A 21,858-nucleotide genomic window follows, 5' to 3' on the forward strand; every position below is an offset into this window, starting at 1 on the left:
AGAACAAAAAAAGAAAAAATGAGGAAGAAAAAAAAAGCAAGCAAACAACAAACAACAAAAAAAGTGAAAATACTATGTTGAATTCCACACTCAATGGTCCGTTCTCTGGGTCCAGATGGTTCTTTCCAGCACAAGACCATTTAAATTAGCCTGAATCACCTCACTGTTGAAAAGAGCCATATTCAACAGAATTGGTCATCATATAATCTTGCTGTTGTCATGTATAATGTTCCCTTGGTTCTACTCACTTCATTTAGCATCAGTTCATGTAAGTTCATCCTGCTGATCATTTATTTTCTTAAAGCTTTTTATTTTTAAAATATATGTACAGATAATTTTCCAACATTGATCCTTAAATAGCCTTGTGTTTCAGATTTTCCCCTCCTTCCCCCCCCATTCCCTCCCCTAGATGGCAAGCAATCCAATATATGTTATACATGTTAAAATATATGTTAAATCCAATATGTGTAAACACATTTACATAATTTCCTTTTGCATAAGAAAAATCAAACCAAAAAGAAAAGAAAATGAGCAAGAAAAGAAAATGCAAGCAAACAACAACAAAAAAGAGTGGGAATGCTATGTTGTGAACCACTCAAGTCCCACAGTCCTCTCTCTAGGTGTAGATGGCTCTCTTCATCACTGAATAATTGGTTTGAATTATCTCATTGTTGGAAAGAGCCATGTCCATCAGATTGATCATTTTACAGTCTTGTTGTTACTGTATACAGTGATCTCCTGGTTTTGCTCACTTCACTCAGCATCAGTTCATGTAAATCTCTCCAGGACTTTCTGAAATCATCCTGCTGGTCGTTTCTTTCAGAACAATAATATTCTATTACATTCATATACCACAATTTACTCAGCCATTCTCCAACTGATGGGCATCCACTCAGTTTCCATTTCTGGCCACTACAAAAAGGGCTGCCACAAACATTTTTGCACATGTGGGTCCCTTTCCCTCCTTTAAGTTCTCTTTGGGATATAAGCCCAGTAGTAGCACTGCTGGATCAAAGGGTATGCACAGTTTGATAACTTTTTGAGCATAGTTCCAAATTGCTTTCCAGAATAGCTGGATTCATTCACAGTTCCACCAATAATGCATCAGTGTCCTAGCTGATTGTTTCTTATAGAACAATAATATTCCATAACATTCATGCCCCATGACTGATTCAGCCATTCTCCACCTGATGGGCATCCACTCAATTTCCAGTTCCATGCCATTACAAAAAAAGCTGCAAGAAACATTTCTGCTTATGTGGGTCCTTTACTCTTTTTTATTTTTTCTTTGGGATACAGGTCCAGTAGAGACGCTGCTGGATCACAGGATATACAAAATTTGAAAGCCTTTGGACATAGTTCCATATTGTTCTCTGGAATGGTTGGATCAGTTCATAACTCTACCAACAATGTATTAGTGTCTCAGTTTCCCACATGCCCTCCAACATTCATATGAAATTATTGATATGGAGAAAATAAAAATGGAAAGGTTGATCAAAATGTACTATCCATTAGGAAAATATTAAAAATCAGGAGTTGAAATGATGGTAAAGTAAAAACAAAAATTTACAACCTGACTAGAGACAGACAAGAATATTATATTATGTCAAAAGGAACCATAGGAAACAATGTAATGTCAGTATTGAACAGATATCTTTCTAATACCTTAAATGCTAAATTCATAGGAAATATTAGCTGACTTAAATGAAGATATAGATAGAAACAAAATGATATTGAGATATCTTAATGATCCTCTCTTAGATTTGGATAAATCTATTAGAAAGCTAATGAAAAGGGAAAATTTCAGGAGAAATCAAAACTTACAGATTTATTTTTTCTAAATTGTACTGCTAAAGAACATACATACTTCTCAGTATCATATGGAATTTTTATAAAAATTGATTCTGTATTAAGGCACAGAAATATTGCAAATACATATTGAAAGGCAGATATAATTAACACACCTTTAGAGACCATAATGCTATTTTTTAAAATAGTACTAGGTTCGGGGAAAACAAACAAAAAACAAAGACCCAAATGGAAACTTAACAATAAATAAGAAATGTATCAAAAAGCAAATCATATCAACAATTAAAATTATGTCAAAGAAAATGATGAGGAAATATAACATCAATATTTCTGAAATGAAACTACAACAGTACACAGGAAGAAAAAATTCATATTCCTACAAACATACATTGACAAAAAAGAAAAGAAAAGGATCAATAAGCTGAATGTGTATTTTAAAATTTAAAATCTAATAAAATAATCACCAAAGGGAGAGTTGAACATTAAAAGACAAATAAATTGGTAACCAAAGATTCTAGAAATGACTTTTTAGTGACTAAATGATTTTTAGATTGTTAAAAATTTAACAAAATTGATAAATTTTTAGCCAACCCAATTTGTGATTTTAAAAAGTAAACCACATTTACCATTGTGTTGATTTGATTTTCAACCAACTTTCATTACATGGTATTTTAGATAGCATATCTGCCTACCATTGTGTTGCCTTGATTTTCTGTCATATAAAGGAAGATGTAAAATCACAATTAAGCCAGAATAAGTAAAAAGAATTATGAAAACCATTACTATGTGTAGTCATATGCTTACAAAATTGATAACTCAAAAGAAATAGAGAATACATTTGAACTGACTGAAAACATAGAGATATTAAATAACATAATCTCAGAAAAAATAAATAGAGCCAGCTACAAAGAAACTACTAAGGAAAATAATTCACAGGAGAATTATATGAAACTTTTAATAAAAAATTAGTACCAATACACATAAATTATTCTCAAAAATTGAGAAAAGTCACCATATCAAATTTCTTTTATGAAACAAATATTGTTCTAACATAGTAAAGCAATTTTGTATGATGATCTACATGTATAACTTAGCTATTCTCAGCAAAAAAACTGATCCAAGACACCTTTGTAGCCTTATGATGTAAAATGTTGTTCATTTCCAGGAGAAAGAATTAGTACAGCTCGAATGCAGATCAAAGATACTTTTTCCTTTACTTTCTTTATTTTTCTTGAGTTTTTTTTTTTTTTGCTGTTTTCTTTCACAGAATGATTTACATAGAAATGTATTTTGCATGATTATACATGTATAATTTATATCAAATTGCTTGCCTTCTCAATACAAGGGAAAAGGAAGGAAATAATTTGGAAATCAAAATTTGAAAAAATGTTAAAAATTGTTTTTATATGTAATTGGGAAGAACATAGTATTAAATAGGAAAAAAGAAATTTTTCCTCCAGCTGCTGCAATCATTTATTTTAATAAGATTTGGCAATGAGTTCATAAGATTCTAATACATATACTTTAATTCATTATGAAACTATACTTTTATTATACAAGATATTAAGTGTCACTTTGATTAAGAGACCCTTTTGATTAAAGTCCATAAATATTTCTGTGGACTTTAAAATGAGGCAAATTTTCAGGCCATTAAAGTGTATTTTTCTCTATTCTAAGATAAATGCATTTATTTATTTGTTTGTTTATTTTATTCCACTCACCCCCTTTCTCCTTCCCTACTCAGCAAATAATCCAATCAAAGTTAAACATGTGCAATCCTTCTAAACATATTTCCACATTTATCATGCTGCTCAAAAAAAAATCAGATCAAAAGGGGAAAAAATGAGGGAAAAAACCCAACAAAAATAAAGGTGAAAATACTATGTTATGATCCATATTTAGTCTCCATGTTCTCTCCCTGGATGCAGATGGCTATTTCTATCAAAATCTATTTGAATAGCCTTGAATTATCTCATTGTTGAAAACAACCAAATCTATCACAATTGATCTTCATATGATCTTGTTGCTGCTGTGTACAATGTGCTTTTCATTCTACTCATTTCACATAGCATCAGTTCATGTAGGTCTCTCCAGGCTTTTCTGAAATCATCCTGCTCATCATTTCTTATAGAACAACAATATTCCATAACATTCAGCCATTCCCCAATTGATGGGCATCAACTCAGTTTCCAGTTCTTAGAAACTACGAAAATGGCTGTTATAAACATTTTTGCACATGTGGGTCTTTATCCCTCTTTTAAGATCTCATTGGGATACAAATCCAACAGAGATGCTGCTAGATCAAAGGGTATGCACAGTCTAACAACCTTTAGGTACAGTTCCAGATTGCTCTCCAGAATGGTTGGATCAGTTCACAATTCCACCAACAATGTATTAGTAACAGTTTTCTCACATCCCCTCCAACATTTATTATTATCTTTCAATGTCATCTTAGCCAATCTGAGAGATGTGAGGTGGTACCTCAGAGTTGTCTTTAATCAACAGTGATTTAGAGCATTTTTTCATATAACTAGAAATGGCTTTAATTTTTTCATCTGAAAATTGTTCATATCCTTTGAACATTTACTGAGGTAAATTTCTTAACCTTTTGTGAAATGTGGTATGAAGCAAAGTTGCATTGTACTGTTCCAAATCTCTTAGGAATTTCTAAAATCCCCAAATTATTCTATTTTTCAGTATTATCAATTTATTTGTCAGAGCTCATCATTCCCTAAAAGACTCCTAAGCCCATTAGAAGTAAAAAAAGTCCCAGAAACAATATTTGTGTGTATGTGTATGTGTGTGTTGCTTTAGAATCTGATGAAGATCTTACAGGATTCCCTGAAATTCTAACAATATATTTGGTATAGCTTTGAATTAAAAGGGTATTTCATAAGAAGAAATAACTTTTTTCCAGTTTTCAGTACTCTAGTCCTTTTTTGCCTTGGATATGATAAACTTTCTTCCCCTTTACTGCAACAATTAAAAGCTGTTTTTAATTAGATCTTTTTCTTGTTCTTCCAACTTTAAGAAGAAGAAGCTTATGTAGAGGAATCAGTAACAACCCCTCCAGACAGCAAATCTTCCTGAAGGTTGTTGCTTGTTTTCTAAGACTTAATTAGATATCCTCAAAGCAATGACTTGATAGTTCTTAATTCTGTTTGTTTCAAATACACTTTCCTTTAATCTTTGGCAATACTGATTTTAATTAATTATGTCATTGAACAATCACTGAAATGCATGATTTTACTATACCAAAAGTCATTGTAATATTTCTAATTGTCCTTGAAGTTCTGTAACTATTGAATATTTAATGAATACATTTTATGCATTAATACAATTACTAAAATACATTTTTTTAAAACACAGCATTATAAACACACAAAACGAGAGAAACGAAATGTTTATATTGGACAAAATTGGACAAAATTCCAAATCCTAGACTAGGAACTGAACTAAGGTAGGAAAACCCATTCAGATTAGGATCATCTGGTCAAGATGAGATATTTTTAGTCATCCTATTATCAACAAAATCATATAAGCAGGACCATTTGGCTTTAAAAAAAAATAAAGCCCTATCAAAATTATTCTTTTCCCAAGTTAGCCATACTACACTTTCAGTGCCTAATAAATGCTTTTTTGATTGATTAATTTATCAATGTCAATTTGGTCTTTAGTAGAATTCTATTGTAGTAGATAAAGCAATAGTTAGCATTACCAGGATTAACATGATAAAATAAAGAACTCCAATATTTTGATAAATTCTATAAAAGGATATAACAAATTCAGCCGATTATGGAGTAAAAAGCTATTTGTATAAAAGTATTAAGAAGAAAAATTAAATCAGTATCAAACAATCATTAGTTGAAGATCATGATATATAAACAAGAAATTATCAACATTTAGCATATATAATATTTTATTTTGCAACTAAATATAAAATGAAAGTCAATGTTATAATTTAGTTGATTCAGTATTTAAAATTATAAAATGTCATAGTAGGAAAATACCTGGCAGAGATACAATCCGAACCACCTATCCAATAAGCAATAATATTCCCTTTTTCATTAATTCATAAATATTTTTATGCTAATCCCTTGAGGTTATATCTTGAAGTAGCACTAATTATCATGAAGTCCATTTAGTTTTTAGACAATTGAAATTTTTAGAACATTATTGCTTATGTTGAGGCAAAATTTGCCCTTAGTTTGTACAGGACAAATCTAATCCTTCCATATGATGACTTTCCAGGTATTTGAAGACAAATGTAATGCTCTTTCTGTAATGCTAAATAATTTCAATAATGTTCGAAATCAAAATAAAACTATCAGGAAAAACAGAGAAGTGAGAAAAGTTCTACAAGAACTCCCTATTACCTTCTGTCCAATAGAAGATATTTATTTCTGCATAGTCTGCTCTATGGATATATCTCCTTTGAGACAATGCTTCAGTTGCTGCAGTGCATTCAGGGATGTCTGCCTCAGCTTTATATTCCCCCAAATCAGGATAAAAGTATGGCCTAAGGGATAGATGGGTGCAATTATCTGAACAAAAATCATTACTAGTTCACTCTCTGGAAAAAAGTCATTCGATGTTGCTATAAAAAAAGTCAAACAGTAAATGACAAATAGGATGAGAAAAGAGATCATAGTTTTCAAGGCTCTCAAATGGATCTCTGTGCTGGGATCTCTAGCATCCAAGGAATTGAGTTTTCTCTTCTGAACATGTTTCCACAGGGAGAGGATTAACAGGAAAAATGAGATCAGAGACACAGTAAAAGGAAAGAGAGAACCCAGGTTTAGTAACATTTTAGAGTAGACAGAGCTACTTGTATTATTTATCTTGTTCTTTCTGAGTATGAAATCCTTGAAAATTTCATTATAATTCTCTATTATTAGAAAGCTAAAGAACACAGATATAGGTAAGGATGCCAGTAGAATTATGGGAATCACTCTGTTAATTCTCCATTTCAACCAGAGAAAGAGGGGGTGAGAAAAATTTGCTATCTTCAAACAGTAGAATATGCTAAGGCAGGTAGCAAACCAGACATTTAAATGGTTAATAATTGTCCAGACGCCATCTATAATTCTCATAATATTTTCACAGTCAAATACCTCTGGATAGAGAGTCATTGTAAAGCCATTTAAAAATATCATAAATAGCAGGCCAATTCTGGAAGTGGCTAGACTGGTGAAAATGATATCAGCTAAGTAGATTTTCCTTTTTTTGACCCAGTCAACGAAGTTAACCAATCCGATGAATCCATTCCCCAAAATTCCCATTATGAACTCTCCAACTATCACAATCATAAAGATGATCTCCATTGCATCTGACATATCTGCAGAGAGAAAATTCCAGTGTCTAATATCCCAGTTTTTTGATTGATTTTCAACCAATCTATTGAATTGAAATACCTGTGACATTGAAGTTTTGTAGTAATTTCTTTTTCTCTGGCTTCTGTCTCCAGAGAGAAAGCTTTTGACCTATACTTATATATGGGATTAGAGTTGTTTTCACAAAATTTCCTTATTCTTTGCAAGTACATTGACATACGTATGAGTTTCTGGGAGGAAACTATATGTGTCCTTTTATAATCCACTGCAGTTTGTGATTTTGCATGCATGGAGAGAACTGAAAGGCTGGGCTTCTATTTGCTTACATGCAAATAGGAAAAGATTCCCTTTCATCATTTTGCACATTCATTTTGATGCTACTTTCCATCCAATTCAGATTCATCATCAGTTTGATCTATAAATCAAGTAACCACCAAAATAATCCATATTCTTAACAATGAAAAAAATCTGGAGATGAATTTCATTATTGCCATTAGCAATGAATATTTATAAAGGCTCATAGATGAGGGTTAGAAATTATTTGAAACAGTGAATATAATCCATATATAATTTAAGCCCCACAAGAAAATTTTCCTCAATTTCACCTGTAAAAAGGAAAGTATCTAAATTTTAATATACTATGAAAATTCACAGTCTCATCAATCAGTGATTATTTACTCAAAAGTAACTTTATTAAACACTTTACTCACAATGAACAATAACAAATCATCTTCTAACTAAAGTTTTTTTTTTTTTACAGTATAGGAGCAATTTTCTGATTATTACTTAATCTCTTTCTGAGAGAGATGAGGCAATCTATTTTCATTGTATCATTCTGATTTCACTATCAATTTTTTAAAAAATGTTATTAGGCTCAAATCTATTGTCTCTAGTTATTCAGAAGATTAATACCTGAAGCTCCTCGAAATTTATTTCATTCATTAAGAACATCTGTGTCTCATACTTTATTTTGACATAAACTATATTAAAAATGTTTATAATATGAAAATTTTCAGTTGATATCATTCAAACTTTCCAAGCACAAAAACCAAGAAGGAAGGCAGTAGTAAATTGATCAACCATCAAACATGCATTACTTCCGGGAACTGTACTAAGGCCTGGTGGTTCCAAAACAAAAAGCAAAATATTCTCTTGAAAAGCTTTCAGTCTGGTTTACAGAGTAGATAACATGTATATCAATAAGTATTTACAAATAGATATAAAATCAATACAAGATAATGTGGAAGGGTAAAACTAAGGCGATCAGAAAAAGACTTTTTATTCCCTTCATTTTTCACCATTCAGTCATGCCTCAGAAACCTCTTCATCCCAAAAAGTCATCTCTGCCCTAGGAAAGTACTGTTAGTCCTAGGAAGTACTCTTAGGCCATTTTGTTTGGATGGTTCCTTCTAGAACCACCATTTGAGGACAATTTTAGAATGTAAACTCCCAGAGTTTTTTTTTCTTTGCTCATATTTATATTCCTAGGTTTAACATAATTTCTGATAAATAATTAGTTTGATATGCTGGTTGACTGACTGGGTGATTTTATATAGAAAGCAGTACTAAACTCAGGTTAGGCTGAGTTTTGAAGGAAAGTAGGGATTTCAAAGAGGTCATATTGAAGATGAATTTCATTTTAGGAACTTAGCACTAAGGCAAGGAAATCTTTAACATTTTTTTTATTACTCCCCAAAAAGCCAGTCTTGGCTTTTAAAGACATGGATTTTATCAGCAGAAGTTTGGAATCATTGATTAAGAGTATTGAGCAAAATTTCCTATACAAACCAATCAATTTCCTCATTTTGGTTCCAACTTTTTTTATTTGTACTACTTTACTTATTAACAAATTAAATGCCCAGTAACTTATATTTGAAAGTCTATCCAATTGATAAATGGTCAAAGGATATGAACAGACAATTTTCAGATGATGAAATTGAAACTATATCCATTCATATGAAAGAGTGTTCCAAATCACTATTGATCAGAGAAATGCAAATTAAGACAACTCTGAGATATCATTACACATCTGTCAGATTGGCTAAGATGACAGGAACAAATAATGATGAATGTTGGAGGGGATGTGGGAAAACTGGGACACTGATGCATTGTTGGTGGAGTTGTGAAAGAATCCAGCCATTCTGGAGAGCAATTTGGAATTATGCCCAAAAATTATCAAACTGTGCATACCCTTTGATGCAGCAGTATTACTACTGGGCTTATATCCCAAAGAAATACTAAAGAAGGGAAAGGGACCTGTATGTGCCAAAATGTTTGTGGTAGCCCTTTTTGTAGTGGCTAGAAGCTGGAAGATGAATAGTATGTCCATCAATTGGAGAATGGTTGGGTAAATTATGGTATATGAATGTTATGGAATATTATTGTTCTGTAAGAAATGACCAACAGGATGAATACAGAGAGGCTTGGAGAGACTTAAATCAACTGTTGCTGAGTGAAATGAGCAGAACTAGGGGATCATTATACACTTTAACAATGACACTATATGAGGATGTATTCTGATGGAAGTGGATATCTTCAACATAGGGAAGAGCTAATCCAATTCCAATTGATCAATGATGAACAGAATGAGCCACACCCAGAAAAGGAACACTGGGAAATGAGTGTAAACTGTTTGCATTTTTGTTTTTCTTTCCAGGTTATTTTTACCTTCTGAATCCAATTCTTCCTTTGTAACAACAACAACAACAACAAAATTCGGTTCTGCACATATATATTGTACCTAGGATACACTATAACATATTTAATATGTATGGGAATGCCTGCCATCTAGGGGAAGGGGGGTGGAGGGAAGGAGGGGAAAAATTCAGAACAGAAGGGAGTACAAGGGATAATGTTGTAAAAAATTACCTATGCATATGTACTGTCAAAAAATGTTATAATTATAAAATTAATAAAAAAAGTCTAGAGAATATGCAATTTTCATACACTGTTGCTTTATAGTGTCCTGATGAGACTTTATAATGTCTTGATATTTTATAAAATTATATATATATGATTATTAAATTAAAATTATATATATATATTATATATGGATGTATATAAAATCGTATTGCCACAAATATTTGGAGGACCTTTGACATCTGCCCTGCTGTGTTCTCTCTCTTTTTCTCACTTGTAGCAATGGCCCTCTGGAACACACTTGCAGAAACCATACCACCCTTCACCACATCCAGCTTACTCAGCTTTAGAACTCTGCCTTTGGTCTATTCCTCACTGGTGGGGGAATACAAATTCATCTATAACCTATTCTTTCTAGTATGGTCTGAAACCATCTGCTATCTGCTATGAAGCAAAACTACTACCCCCTTGAACTCTTTGCTTTGAAAACATTGATCACATTTATACAACCACTGATACTAGAAAGGGAGTGATATTTGACTTCCCCATGACTATACTCATGATCCCCGTGAGTCCCCAAATCAAAAATTCTCTTTCTTGGCTACCCTTTCCTTTATATTTCCCCTATTAGAATTTAAGCTTCTTGAGGACATGACCTATTTTTTTATACTCAGTACTAGCACAGTCTGACACAAAATAAAAACTTTATAATTTTTTTCATTCATTCATCCATCTTACTATCAATAGGGGATATCTCCTTAATTTGGACTTCATTTTAGGCAGTCTTCATGACATCTCCATAGAAAATGACTTTAAAAAAACAGTCTCTGACCTCAAGAAATTTACATTCTAAAATTGTCCTTAATTGGAAGTTCCAGAAGGAAACCTTCAATCACACAGTAAGCCTGAGAAATAAAGAGTACTTCCTTGGACTCTAGGCAGAATCAGAATGAAGAGGTTTCTGGGGCATTTTAGAAGAGCTTTATGAGAAATAAGGGGAATAAAAAGTCTTTTCTCATTTCTCTACTTTTCAATGCTTTTACTCCTCCCTGTTACCTTATATATCTTTCATTATAATTCTTTTCTTCATGTCAATGCTCAGTGCAAAATTATCGCAGTAGTTTTAAGTCTGTCCAGGAATCTTGGATGAATTTGATGTATATTTACATAATTATTCTCTCAGCCTCACATAGCACTTTGTCTACCTGATATCTATTCTCCCAGAACATTTCTAAAAGAACCTTAGATTCTCCTCTTCTCAGATCACTGTGTCAAACTTATTGGTCTGTTTTTTAATCTCAAGATAACGCTTAGTCTATCAGAAAATTTTCTAATGGTATGGTAGACTCTTGGTTCTATACTATTATTACATAGTAATCACTTAACTAATACAATCATTTAACTAAGTAAATTTCCTTTCTTTTGATGAATGACTGGAGAAGGAAATGAAAAAAAAAGAAAATATGGCATTGTTCCCATAAACTCAAAAAATCTGAATATTTGAACCTGACATACAATCCAAAGCATAAATTCACAAAACATACTATCTTCCTTTACAAGAACTTTTATTTAAAGTAGCAGAATAGACAAAAGAGATGATAGATAGACCAGAGCTTCTTAAAAGTTTTCCACTCATGACCCCTTTTTGCCTGAGAAAATTTTACATCACCCCAAATTTTTTAAAAAGTATACAAATCAAGCATTTAATGATAAATCATAATTTCATGACCCCCATTATTCAGTTATGAGACCTTATATCAGGTTGTAAACCACAGTTTAAGAAGCTGGTAAAGAAATTACTGGCTTTCTCTTCTAATTGAAGATTTGAGTAGAATGACACAGAGAGGAATATTCTGATTTGAGACAGTCATTTGTTTTCCTACAAAATAAAAGCAATACTTTTAAAAAAGATATGTAGGGGGAGGCAAGATGGTGGAGTAAGTGGGAAACCATCTTAATCATATTTACCTCTAAACAAGCAAAAAAAATAGTGCCTCAGAGCAAATCATGGAACAGCAGAACTAGCAAAAAAGACCAGATGAAACAATTTTTCAGCCCAAGAAACTTGGAAATTCAGAAGAAAAAGTCTGTTTCACTAAGGTGAAAAAGTGGACCACATCCCTGGATACAAAGTGTCCCAGCAAGCCAGCAACAAGCTCCTTTTCAGCAAACTCGAGGAAGGTCTTTAGACCTCAGTGTGGTAAAGCAAGCAAATAACAACATTTCCTTTCCTCTTCCCCACCCCCTTCCTAATCCTGGATCCCTCATAAATTTATCAGCCACCAGCTCTGATAATCATTTGTGCTTCAGCATAGCCCGGGAGGGAAAGGCAGCAGCCATCCCCTAGGAAAGCCAGAAAAAGGTAGATGCTAATAAGAGACTCCCCAGGTACCTAAGGAAATGCACAGACACTTAGATTTCCCACATAACTCAGCATAGCAAGGTAAACAGGCAGCCTCCAGTGGCTAGAGAGCCATTTGCTTCAGTATAGTCCTGAACAAACAGATGTCAATTCAGGGATACTCTACAGATCTTAGAGCATGCCAGATATCAGCATTGGGAGTCAGACTCAGGACCAGTTAAGCTGCTACACTCCTACAATCTCCAGAAGTGCCAGCTACTCCCCAATCCACTTCATCAGCACAGTGCCAGGCAGAAGGGTCCCTCAGGGGTTGCAGGACAACACCAGTGCAGCACCAGGCCAAAAGTCAAGGCTTATAAGCCCCTAACAGTGAAATACTGCCAATCCAAGAACAGAGAACAAAATTAAAAGTAAAGAAAAAGCCAGAAAATATGTGCAAAAAACAATAAAAGGAATCTGATCATAGAAAAGTTTTATGGTGACAGGGAAGATCAATCATCTATTTTTGTCCACCTGAATTTTTTATATGCATATATCTTGTAAATAAAAAGCTATAATAAAAAAGTGGATAAAAAAATCTAGATGTTATACATTATACCACTTGGCATATATATTTTTAGTATCTGCATGGGTAATTTTTCGGCATTGACAATTGCAGAACCTTTTGTTCCAACTTTTCCCCTCCTTTCCCCCATCTCTCCCCCCAGATGGCAGGTTAACCAATACATATTAAATATGCTAAAGTATAAGTTAAGTACAATATATGTATACATGTCCATACAGTTATTTTGCTGTACAAAAAGAATCAGATTTTGAAATAGTGTACAATTAGCCTGAGAAAGAAATAAAAAATTCAGGTGGACAAAAATAGAGGGATTGGGAATTCTATGTAGTGGTTCATAGTCATTTCCCAGAGTTCTTTTGCTGGGTGTAGCTAGTTCAGTTCATTACTGCTCTATTGGAATTGATTTGGTTCTTCTTATTGTTGAAGAGGGCTACGTCCATCAGAATTGATCATCATATAGTATTGTTGTTGAAGTATATAAAATGATTTCCTGGTTCCTACTTATTTCACTCAGCATCAGTTTCACTCAGGCCTTTCTGAAATAATCCTGTTGGTCATTTCTTACAGCACAATAATATTCCATATTATTCATATACCACAATTTATTCAGCCATTCTCCAATTGATGGACATCCATTCAGTTTCCAGTTTCTGGCCACTACAAAGAGGGCTCCCACAAACATTCTTGCACATATAGGTCCCTTTCCCTTCTTTAGTATCTCTTTAGGATATAAGCCCAGTAATAACACTGCTGGATCAAAAGGTATGCACAGTTTGATAACTTTTTGAGCATAGTTCCAAATCATTTCCCAGAATGGCTGGATATATTCACAAATCCACCAACAAGGTATCAGTGTATCAGTTTTCCCATATCCCCTCCAACATTCCGCATTATCTTTCCCTGTCATTCTAGCCAATCTGACAGGTGTGTAGTGGTATCTCAGAGTTGTCTTAATTTGCATTTCTCTGGAGCATCTTTTCATATGGCTAGAAATTTCTTCATCTGAGAATTGTTTGTTCATATCCTCGACCATTTATCAATTGGAGAATGGCTTGATTTCTTATAAATTAGAGTCAATTCTCTATATATTTGGAAATGAGGCCTTTATCAGAATCTTTGACTGTAAAAATGTTTTCCCACTTTATTGCTTCCCTTCTAATCTTGTCTACATTAGTTTTGTTTGTACAAAAACTTTTCAATTTGATATAATCAAAATTTTCTAGTTTGTGATCAATATTGATCACAATAAAGTTCCTCTTTAGTCATATTCCTTCCTCTTCCACAGGTCTGAGAGGTAAACTTTCCTATGTTCTTCTAATTTATTTATAATCTCTTTCTTTATGCCTAGGCCATGAACCCATTTTGACCTTATCTTGCTGTATGGTGTTAAGTGTGGGTCAATACTTAGTTTCTGCCATATTAATTTCCAATTTTCCCAGCAATTTTTGCCGAACAGTGAGTTCTTATCCCAAAGGCTGGGGTCTTTGGGTTTGTCAAATACTAGATTATTAAAGTTATTGACTGTTTTGTCCTTTGAACCTAACCTATTCCACTGATCAACTAGTTTATTTCTTAGCCAATACCAAATAATTTTGGTAACCACTGCTTTATAATATAATTTTAGATCTGGCACATCTAGGCCACCTTCATTTGATTTTTTTTCATTAATTCCCTTGAAATTCTTGGCCTTTTGTTTTTCCATATGAACTTTGTTGTTATTTTTTCTAGGTCATTAAAATAGTTTTTTGGGAGTCTGATTGGTATAGTGCTAAATAAATAGATTAGTTTAGGTAGTATTGTCATCTTTATTATATTCGCTCAGCCTACCCAAGAGCACTTAATATTTTTTTCCAATTGGTTAGATATGACTTTATTTGTGTGGAAAATGTTTTGTAATTTTGCTCATATAGTTTCTGATTTTCCCTTGGCAGATAGATTCCTAAATATTTTATATTATCAGTAGTTACTTTAAATGGAGTTTCTCTTTGTAACTCTAACTGTTGGATTTTGTTAGTGATATATAAGAATGCTGATGATTTATGTGGGTTTATTTTGTATCCTGCAACTTTGCTAAAGTTGTGGATTATTTCTAATAGCTTTTTAGTAGAATCTCTAGGGTTCTCTAAGTATACCATCATATCATCAGCAAAGAGTGATAATTTGGTTTCCTCATTACCTACCCTAATCCCTTTAACTTCTTTCTCAATTCTTATTGCCAAAGCTAGCATTTCTTTCTTTTTGATATATAGTTTTTATTTGCGAGATATATGCATGGGAAATTTTACTGCATTGACAATTGCCAAACCTTTTGTTCTAATTTTTCCCCTCCTTCCTCCCCCCACAAGATGGCAGATTGACCAATACATGTTCAATATGTTAAAGTATAAATTAAATACAATATATGTATACATGTTCAAACAGTTGTTTTGCTGTACAAAAACAATAGGACTTTGAAATAGTGTACAATTAGCCTGTGAAGGAAATAAAAAATGTAGGAGGACAAAAATAGAGGGATTGGGAATTCTATGTAGTGGTTTATAGTCATTTCCCAGAGTTCTTTCGCTGGGTGTAGCTAGTTCAGTTCATTACTGCTCTATTGGAATTGATTTGGTTCATCTCATTGTTGAAGATGGCCACATTGATCAGAATTGATCATCCTATAGTATTATTGTTGAAGTATATAATGATCTCTTGGTCCTGCTTATTTCACTTAGCATCAGTTCATGTAAGTCTCTCCAGGCCTTTCTGAAATCATCCTGTTGGTCATTTCTTACAGCACAATAATATTCCATAATATTCATATACCACAATTTATTTAGCCATTCTCCAATTGATGGGCATCCACTTAGTTTCCAGTTTCTGGCCACTACAAAGAGGGCTGCCACAAACATTCTTGCAATACAGGTCCCTTTTCCTTCTTTAAGATATCTTTGGGATATAAGCCCAGTAGTAACACTGCAAAGCTAGCATTTCTAATACAATATTGAATAGTAATGGTGATAGTGGGCAACCTTGTTTCATTCCTGATTTTATTGGGAATAGTTCCAGTTTATCCCCATTACAGAAAATGCTTACTGAACATCTATATTTTTAAAGAAGTTAAATGAGTTACAGGAAGAAATAGACAATGAAACCACACTAGTGGGGGACCTCAACTGTTTATTCTCAGAACTATTCTCAAAACATATTTTCAAACAAATACAGTCATATCTAAACAATTGGGAAAATATCAATTGCTCATGGATAGATTGAGCCAATATAATAGAAACAACAATTCTGTCTAAACTAATTTAGTTATTTAGTGCAATATCAATCAAAGTAACAGTAAAATTGCTAGATTTGGAAAATTCATAACAAAATTAATCTGAAAGAACAAAAGGTCAAGAATATCAAGGAATAAGTTCATAATGTTAGATCTCAAACTATATTATAAAGCAGTAAGCATAAAAACTATCTGCTATTGTCTAATAAATAAAGTGGTGGATCAATCATTAAGTCTGCAGACCTTGATCTAGTCTGGTAGCTGCTGCTTTTCCTGCTTGTCATTCTTCATACTGCCTCCACTTTACCATCTCTCTCCATATCCTTTCACTCTTTAACCATTCCCACCTTTGTCTTTGAGCTGTTTCATGGAGCTGAGCAGATGTAGTCCCATTATTCAAAGAACAAGGCTTCAGGCTGTTGAGGTAACTATCAGGGGTCTCTTCCTTGAAATCTGGGGGAAGGGATTAGAAACCTGTGTCACCCATCCAAGAGATAGTGGGACAGTGAAGTTGGGCACTCATTCCCAGGCTACTGTATTCCTTTATTCTCCTTTAGATTAGCAAGGCAACTAATGAAGTTAGACTCACGTCCTGGTGAATCAGAAATAGGTATGTGAGCAACTGAAAAGGTGTTAAGATAAATCCATCCAAAAAACGTCCGTCCTCACTTTCTCCAGAATCCCTCCCCTTAGGCCATTATATTCTATTTCTGCTAACTCTATTAAAAACAGGCTGTTTGGTCTATATCTTTGAATAAAGATAATTGATATTTTAAAAGAGAGAGACAAAGAGAGAGAAAGAAGAGAGAGAGAGAGATGAGATTTTAAGAGAGAGAAAGACAGAGACAGAGAGACAGACACAGAGACAGACAGAGACAGAGTCAGAGATAGAGACAGATGGAGACAGAGACACACAAGACAGAGACAAATAGATAAAGAGAGACAAAAAAGAGAAAAAGAGACACAGAGACAGACACAGAGAGAAACAAAGATAAAAAGAGAGACACAGAGACAGAGATAGAGAGACAGAAACAGAGAGAGACACAGAGACACAGACAGAGACAATCAGAGATAGAGAGAGATGGAGGCAGAGAGAGACACACACACATACAGAGAGACAGAAAGAGGAAAAAGATACAGACAGACATATAGAGTGAAACAGAGAAAAAGAGAGACACAGAGACAGAGAGAGAAAGAGAGACAGACAGAGACAGACAGAGACAGACCCAGAGACCCAGAGAGACACAGAGACAGAGAAAGACAGAGACAGAGAGAGATGACAGCTTTGAAAAGAGTAGTTTCAACTAAGTAAGAAATCAAAAATGATGAGAATGTAGAGAATTTGAGAGACAAAGAACGGTAATGCACTCCAGGGAATTAAGGAAGTACTAAAAAGGAATGAATTGATTGCAGTCCATCCACACCAGGCTTTTCTGTGCTATTCACTTTTTTTAATTAAAGTTTTTATTTTCAAAATATGCATGGATATTTTTCAACGTTGACCCTTACCAAACCTTGTGTTCCAAATTTCCATTCTTTTCCACAACCCTGCTATTCACTTTCTTACTCAAAAATGGAAGTCTGTATCAGGGTTTTCTCACCAGCTATTGCCTTGAGCACAGAGCCAACGACAATGGTGATAGAGAAGGAAGAAGGTCAAGATATAAGGGGGTTAAAGGTACTAGTAATGAGTGGGAAATTTGATCAGATCAGTTGCCACAGCTAAGGTTACTGCCGCTTTGAGAAACCCATAATCAAGACACAGGATTACATTTAAGTGAGATAGAGTTGCCAAATCATCAGCCTCATTCTCTCAGAGTCACTGAAGTCCAGTGACCAAATAAAAGTCAAGACAACAAACTGAGGATGCAGAGAATGTCTAGCCAAGCTCTGACTGCTCCCCAGTGTCTGCTTCAAGGTTGTTGGAACAAATTTTTCTCATCCACCAATTCCACCAAGGGAAGTCTTCCTGTGCTTCGGGGTAGACAATATCCTAACTCACCAATGGTTTTGTGATCCATCAGTTAATCTCAACCTGGGTTAGCCCATCTGTTGATATAGTCTACCAGGGCATGGTGTTGCCACTGCACATGTTACAGCTTCTTGGAGCCACAGGCGAGAGTCAAATGCCAAGTTGACAACAAATGTGGATGAGCAGCCCTGAAAAAGCCTCAACAAGCCCTCAAAGCTGTGGTGCTAGTCTTCTTTGAACATTCATACACTTAAAAAAGAACAAGTAAGTCACAACTAAATTTTAGTGTTCCCCAATACTCTGACCTGGATTCTCTTCTCTCCTCAGAGAACTCCCAAAACTTCAATTGTCACTAATCCATACATAATATATTTTTAAATATAGACAATGGCAAGACATCTATCATAGGTACAAAGGAGTATTATTTATTATGGGAATTAACACACAGGAGTTAGCAAGGAAAGTGGTTTTAACATTAACAACTTACAAGGGTAAAGACGAATTCCCTAGTGGAACTTACAATTAACCAGAAAGAAGATGCCATTTAAGAGAATGCAGCCACTTCAAAGGCATAGAGACAGAATATGAATTGTCATGAGTGTAGGTAATTTACTCCTAAATTCCAAGGTTACATTAACAACTCTCCCTGGATCTCTTTACCTGAACCAAACCAAGACACTCAAAACTCAACTTAGTATCTTCCCCTGAACTCATTCTCTTCTCCCAATATCCCTATATCTGTTAAACAGAATTACCATCCTTTTAAAATCACTCAAACTGAAAACTTCAATTACTTTTTATTATTCCCTCTCCCTCATCACCAGCACTCAATCACTTGATAAATTTCACCTTCACAATATCTTTTCATTATTCCCACAACCTTTTTTATGCCCTTATCATCTTTCCTTTGAAGTTGCATGGAAAGAACATTAGATATGGAATTAAAATAGTTGAGTTTGACTCCTAGATTTGCTGTTTACCACCTCTGACTTTATGCCTCAATTTCTTTATCTGTAAATTGAGCAATTAAAACCAGATGATCTCTAAGATTTTTTTCTAGTTCAACATCTATGATCATATAAACCCCCTTGCTGGTCCCTTCTTTTCAATACACCCTTCACATTACTACCAGAATATTTTTTAATGAATATTTCTATTATTGCTACCATTTCCCCTATTCAAACCCCTCCACCAGCTTCCTATTTCCAGTTGAAAAATCAATCAATCAACAAGGATTTATCAAGTGCTTATTATGTGCCAGGCCCTGGGCTAAATTTTGAGGACAGAGATAAAATAAAAACAATCTGTGCCTCGAGGAACTTACATTCAAATGGAGAAGACAGCATGTATGTAAACAGGTACATAGAAGATATAAATGGAATAGATGGAAGATAATTTTCTCAGGGAAGACTCTAGAAGGAGGTGTAAAGTGAGTCAGGAAGATGGCATTTGAAACTGAATCTGAAAGGAAGCCAAAGATGCAGAGGGAGAGCATTCCAGGCTTGGAGGACAGCTACTTCAAAGGCAAAAAGACAGGATATGAACTGTCCTGAGTGTAGGAATGGTAAATAGACCAAAGACTTGACTACAGAGCATGTGGAGAAACAGTCATTATAATAATTACTAACAATAAAAATACAATAAGAAACACAAATACAGTAATAAATAAGCTAGCATTTATACAGTTCTTTAAGGTTTACAAAGTGCTTTACAAACATTTCATTTGATCCTTACAACAATCCTGGGAAATAGGTTCTTTAATCACCACTACTACGTAAGAAGACTGGAAAAATCGAAAATGATCCAGGTTGTGAAGAGCTTTAAGTTCTTAAGAGAGGAAGGATTTAAATAGAGCTCTTCACAGTTTCACATTACAGGAGTTTATGACAAGAGGGTGATAAGGTAAACCTATGCTGTAGGAAAATAATATGTGGATGATGACTAGAATGGGGAGCATTTAATCTATCATTTAAGGTCTTCCATAATATGTTCCCATCTTAATGCTCCAACCTTATTTCATACTACTCCCTACATACATTTGGTCTTCTTAGCTAAGTTCCTGCTTTCTCCCATATTCCAACTTCCTCTCCTGCAATAGACCCTTTTCTGCTTCTACTCAATTCCTTATTTTATTTCAAGGCTCAGTTTTGCTGCTATCTTTTGCCCTATTTCTATCTCCTCCTTCAATTTCCCATGCCACGCTCTTTGGACCTCACCCATGCATAATCATGGTCTAACTCATATTATTGTTATAGTTTTGCATAACTCTGTCATCACCACTCCTTTTACCCTCAGTTCAATAAACTCCAGTAGCTCTATGTTATCTCCCAAATCAAATATAAATCTTCTGCTGGTATTTAAAGAACTTCATAATCTAGCCCACTTCCATCTTTCCAGTTTTCTTATTTTAGTTTTGGTCATTACTACTTTTTTATTGGGGGGGGGAAATGTTTTGCTCATTTTAATTTATAGAAAAAAAATAATCATTTTTCATTACATAGTAAAATAATGATTGCATGTGAAACTGAATATCTATGTTATACAACTTGCTATTCCTTTTAAATATATTACCACATTATCATGTATATTTCTTTTTTTTTCTTTTTTCTTTCCTTCTGCCCCTCTTTAGAGATGACTACCAGTAGAAACAAATATGTATGTGTATGTATACACACACACACACACACATACACACACACACACACAATTATTCACATTATGCCCCTCCACATACTTGGCAATTCAGTGATGTTGGTTTTCTTGCTCTTCTTCACACAAATCACTTCATCTCCTGACTCCTGGTGTTTTCAGTGGCAGTCCTTCATACTTGAAATATTCTCTCAACTTAGCTCAACTATCTTGGTTCTCATCTCATCTAAGAACCCACATTCTTTTTTTTTAATTATAACTTTTTACTGACAGTATGTATGCATGGGTAATTTTTTACAACATTGTCTCTTGCACTCACTTCTGTTCCGACTTTTCCCTTTCCTCCCTCCATCCTCTCCCCAGATGGCAGGCAGTCTTATACATGTTAAATATGTTATAGTATATCCTAGATACAATATATGTGTGCAGAACAAAATTTCTTGTTGCACAGGAAGAATTGGATTCAGAAGGTAAAAATAACCTTTTGGAAAGAAAAACAAAAATGCAAACAGTTTACACTCATTTCCCAGTGTTCTTTTTCTGGGTGTGGCTGATTCTGTCCATCATTGATCAGTTAGAAATGAATTAGATCTTCTCTTTGTCAAAGATACCCACTTCCATCAGAATACATCCTCATACAGTATTGTTGTTGAAGTATATAGTGATTTCCTGATAAGAACCCACATTCTTCAATTCTCCTGACTGCTGGTGCCTTCTCTCTAAGATTGTTGCCCATTTATCTCATGCATACCTTTTTTTATACAGTTACATTAGACTGTGAGCTCTTTAAGAGTGGATACTTTGTTTATACACCCAGAGCTCATCTCAGTTCCTGGCATATGGTATTAAGGGGTCCCCTAAACTTGGCTTTATGATTTTCCGGATTTTCCAGAAATACTAGACTAAGAATATTCAAGAGGCACTGAAAAAAGGATAAAGCTCCCTGAGTCTGCATAATCTATTTTTTGCATCCCAAACTGAATTTCCTGTGTGTCCTTGAGTGTTAAGGCAGTGGTTAATCAAACTGCAATAGATGGGAGACTACTC

General features: G+C 34.1%; 1 protein-coding gene across 1 annotated transcript; it reads right to left on the reverse strand.

The window, feature by feature from the left end:
* Positions 1-6,206: 6,206 nt before the first annotated feature.
* Positions 6,207-7,145, reverse strand: LOC141561938 (taste receptor type 2 member 7-like). The gene has a single exon (XM_074301986.1). It carries the CDS (start codon positions 7,143-7,145, stop codon positions 6,207-6,209), a length of 939 nt encoding a protein of 312 aa, XP_074158087.1.
* Positions 7,146-21,858: the final 14,713 nt, after the last annotated feature.

This window comes from Sminthopsis crassicaudata, chromosome 3, assembly GCF_048593235.1.
Source record: "Sminthopsis crassicaudata isolate SCR6 chromosome 3, ASM4859323v1, whole genome shotgun sequence".
Taxonomy (NCBI): domain Eukaryota; kingdom Metazoa; phylum Chordata; class Mammalia; order Dasyuromorphia; family Dasyuridae; genus Sminthopsis; species Sminthopsis crassicaudata.